This window comes from Synchiropus splendidus, chromosome 1, assembly GCF_027744825.2.
Source record: "Synchiropus splendidus isolate RoL2022-P1 chromosome 1, RoL_Sspl_1.0, whole genome shotgun sequence".
NCBI lineage: Eukaryota > Metazoa > Chordata > Actinopteri > Syngnathiformes > Callionymidae > Synchiropus > Synchiropus splendidus.
In genome coordinates, this window is record NC_071334.1 from 34,425,332 (window position 1) to 34,428,926 (window position 3,595).

At 44.3% G+C, this 3,595-nt stretch overlaps 1 protein-coding gene across 1 annotated transcript; it reads right to left on the reverse strand.

Moving 5' to 3' along the window:
• Window positions 1-303: 303 nt before the first annotated feature.
• dmrt2b (doublesex and mab-3 related transcription factor 2b) lies at window positions 304-3,346 on the reverse strand. Its single transcript, XM_053848027.1, has 3 exons — window positions 2,791-3,346; window positions 1,486-1,588; window positions 304-1,001 (listed from the first exon to the last, which is right to left on the reverse strand). Exons 1-3 carry the CDS (start codon window positions 3,133-3,135, stop codon window positions 349-351), a joined length of 1,101 nt encoding a protein of 366 aa, XP_053704002.1. The 5' UTR covers window positions 3,136-3,346; the 3' UTR covers window positions 304-348.
• Between the last annotated feature and the right edge of the window lie 249 nt (window positions 3,347-3,595).

Below are 3,595 nucleotides of genomic sequence, written 5' to 3' on the forward strand. Positions count from 1 at the left end.
CTTTGATAGCATCATCAAAAGCCTGGCGTGAAGACACAGCATAAGCGCAAGCGCTGCTTCTCTTGTTCATCAATTCTGTTTCATGGTGCCAGTGAGCAAGTGTTCTTCAGGAAAAGAGAATAAAACATGGTGAAGCAGCCTGGTTCACCACCAGTTGACCTCCTGCTGTAAAAAGAAAATGTTAGATTTTCAAAGTGCATGGTTTGCATTTTTTCATGCAACTGTATATGTTTTTATTCTTTTCAAAGACACAGGAACAGGACTTGTTTTCAACCTCTGAGAACATAACAAATAAGCTCTTTTATTGAGGATGTGAGTACATAAATAAACAAGTGCGTGTTCTCGCTGTCAGGCCTTCAGCAGTGCCTCCACAGAGAACGGTAATGGCTTCACCGTCGGAGTCATGCCTGTGCCACCAAGAGGACTCTGGTCCACATGAGGACTCTGCTGACCAGCGGGAGAGTCTGCACACCAGCCACAAGCTATCAAAGTCCTGCTGGGGGCGCGGACTTCTGGGCTGCCGTGTCCCAATATAAAGTGTGTGACACTGGCAGAGGCACCATTTGTTTCTTGTTTCCCGCGGCACTGGAGTATCTCCTCTATCTCTTCCTGCTCGGAGCTTCGGCACAACAGGAAGTCATTACAGTCTGAAGAGCTTCTGCCATGGAGGTGGAACAAGTGGTAGAAGTGGAAGTCTTGCGCCGGCTTGTATTTCCACTCATGGTCGGACGCCCCTGGAGAGGAGGGGGGCCTGTCGTGACAGAGAAGGCTAGGTGTCAGGGTCAGGGCTGCAGGGTGGAGCACGGGTCGGGGGGAGGAAAAGGAGCAAGAAAGCTCTCTCTGTCTCAGCTCCCGGGCCAGCATCACGGCCTCCAGCTCCTTGTCAGCAAAGGTTCTCCTCTTCCTCATCCGGGCGCTGATAGACGGGTCGGGCCGGCACGAAGGGTCACATTCCTCCAACTCCTTAGTCCCGTCCTTCAGATGCACTGCCGGCTTCAATCCTGCGGAGCACATTCACTACCCTGAATTGATGTAAAAATCATCATTTTCATGCTTGTCAGCATTGGACAATTTTACAAAATATTGTACATAGATTTTCAATGTTTTCTGGGCGCAAAACCTATATCTGACACAACTCTGTATGCTTGCTGGCTTCTGTGACTTCTGACCCAATTGTTCCCTGACGTTTGTCCTTCATGTTCCTTGACTTTTCTCCTCATGTTCTTGGCCTTCATGTTCTCTTCATTTTATCCTGGTGTTCCCTGACTTTCCTCTGTGTTTGGCAGGATTTCAGATTTCTCATGAATTCAATGGATAGGCCAAAGAATGACTGAATGAATGAAAGCCACACAGGGAGTTTCTTTTAATTATTTCGGTGGTTCAAGGAAGTTTAGTCAAATGTGGAAAGTCAGGTAGTGTTAGAATTGAATGATCAGGAGGGTGGCTGTCGGGTTAACAAGGGATGGGCGTGTAATTACACTTTACCCTGCAGGATGCTCTTTGCCAGCAGACTTGGCTCCGCTGGCCCACTGTAACGCTGATGGAACATTTTCCGCAGCGGCGCTGAACATCTCACACTCTTCTTCCCCTGGAGGAGCAGAACAGCAGCAGCTAGTCGTCAGCTGGGTTCAACACTTCACTGACACTGAGTCACGAAAACATTATCATATCTGGGTTGTGAGTAAACCATTTTTTTCCCCTCAAAAAATACATGAACTATTCATTTCGGGGAATTAAACATAGGAGTTGATTACTTATTTAGTATGTTACAAGTTATTCTGAAAAGCAGAGATCAAACCTCCAGAATCATTTCATCCAATAAATTGGATTACATTTGTTTAAGGATACACAGTTATCCTGTTTCGGCTTGAAATGACACACACAAGCAACTTTATTTTATTTATTAGTTCTAATGATATGAATTACTTATAGTGCCAACTTATGAACAACTGTTAAAGTACACGATTAAAACAAAAGTCACTTTTGAACTCTGTTATATGAGTGAAATTTCTTCATACTGTATGATGAAGAGGAAACATGGCTTTTTGAAAAAGTGGGGAAAAAGTTATACAATTATTGTAGTAGAATTCTACAAAATGTCACATTTATTGGACATTGTTTTTCAGAGCTAGTCATTTCTGAGGATCATGTTGATTATCCTATCGAAAGAGACCGGAAGCAAAAAAAATTTTTTTTTTTTTTTACTGATATATATTGTATTAGTTCATTTAGTTGCATCATCAAATTTAAATTACTCTTCCAAAATTCTTGCAACTACTGACAAATGGGTTTAAAAAATACTTTTTTCCCCCCATTTTTTTTTTTTAATTATGGATGTTTTTGGTTTGTGTGTTCTGTTTTCCATGATAAACGTAGAACACACTATGTTTATCATGGAAAACATAGAACAAAAATAAACAACATTTTTCCATTCTCTCCATTCTTCATAAAAATAAATACATATTTACGTTTTACAAAAAAAATGGGCTCCGCCAATTTAAAATATTTGATTACATTGTAATTCACGTAATTTGTTGGTTCCTATGAATCAATACACACGGTTAATAATGTACAATTGCAATAGTTATGTAATTGAAATACAATGTTTTTACTTCAAATGTTATTCATCTGAGCTACTACTGTCAGATGTGACCGAATCAGACAGTATTTCAAACGTGTTTACACTCCAATTCCAGTGTCAGACAGCCACGTGTGTGGGTCTAATCGTGGACAACAAGAGCAGCTTGCTTCACATACTGTTGGAATTAAAGGGTTTCATCCGGCACTAACCTGCACCTGATCTCTCCTCACCTCCGCCGCCTGCTGCCGCCTCAGCGCCACCTGCGCAGCCATGACGCGCTGCCGCTCCACCACCAGCAGACAGCAGGCGCAGTGACAGTCCCGCCAGCGACACACGCGCTTGTGCCCTTTCAGACACGAAACCACGCCGTGGTTCCGACAGCGCGCGCATTTGGGACTCCGGATTGTTTTGCGCGGCATGAAGGCGGTTCGTCCTGCGCCCGGCGGCATCTCCGCCGGAGCGCTATGAGTCCGCTCTGCGCATCCGTCCAGACTTCTCACGTCACATCTTCCCTCAAGTTTGAAGGTGGATTCCAGCTTCAGTCCTTCAGACATTTAACTTTTGGCTTTCAGTGGCGGCTTTCTGACTATCGGACGCAACCTGCCCACATCCAAGGCCGCCTGCTGCTCAGTGCCACAACCTGGAAACTCCAGTGTCTCCCGCCAGATGTTTCAAATGTTCAGCTGCTCTCAGTTTCCAAAACGAGTGGAGAGTGGACCGAGCCACAATGTGAGGCTCCTGGCGCAGAAGCCATGAGCCGCAAAGATCAGGGATTGCCCGCCTAGAGTGAGAGCGGCCTCGCCCTCTCTGCGCCACATTTAACCCTCTGTACCTGCCCACACGTCTCATCTTTCAAAGACCCGCATCCATCGAAGCTGCAAACTATGGACGCTAATAGAGAATAGAGGATTGATTACACACACACACACACACACACACACACACACATATATATATATATATATATATATATATATATATATATATATATACGCAAACACAAATTATAATTGG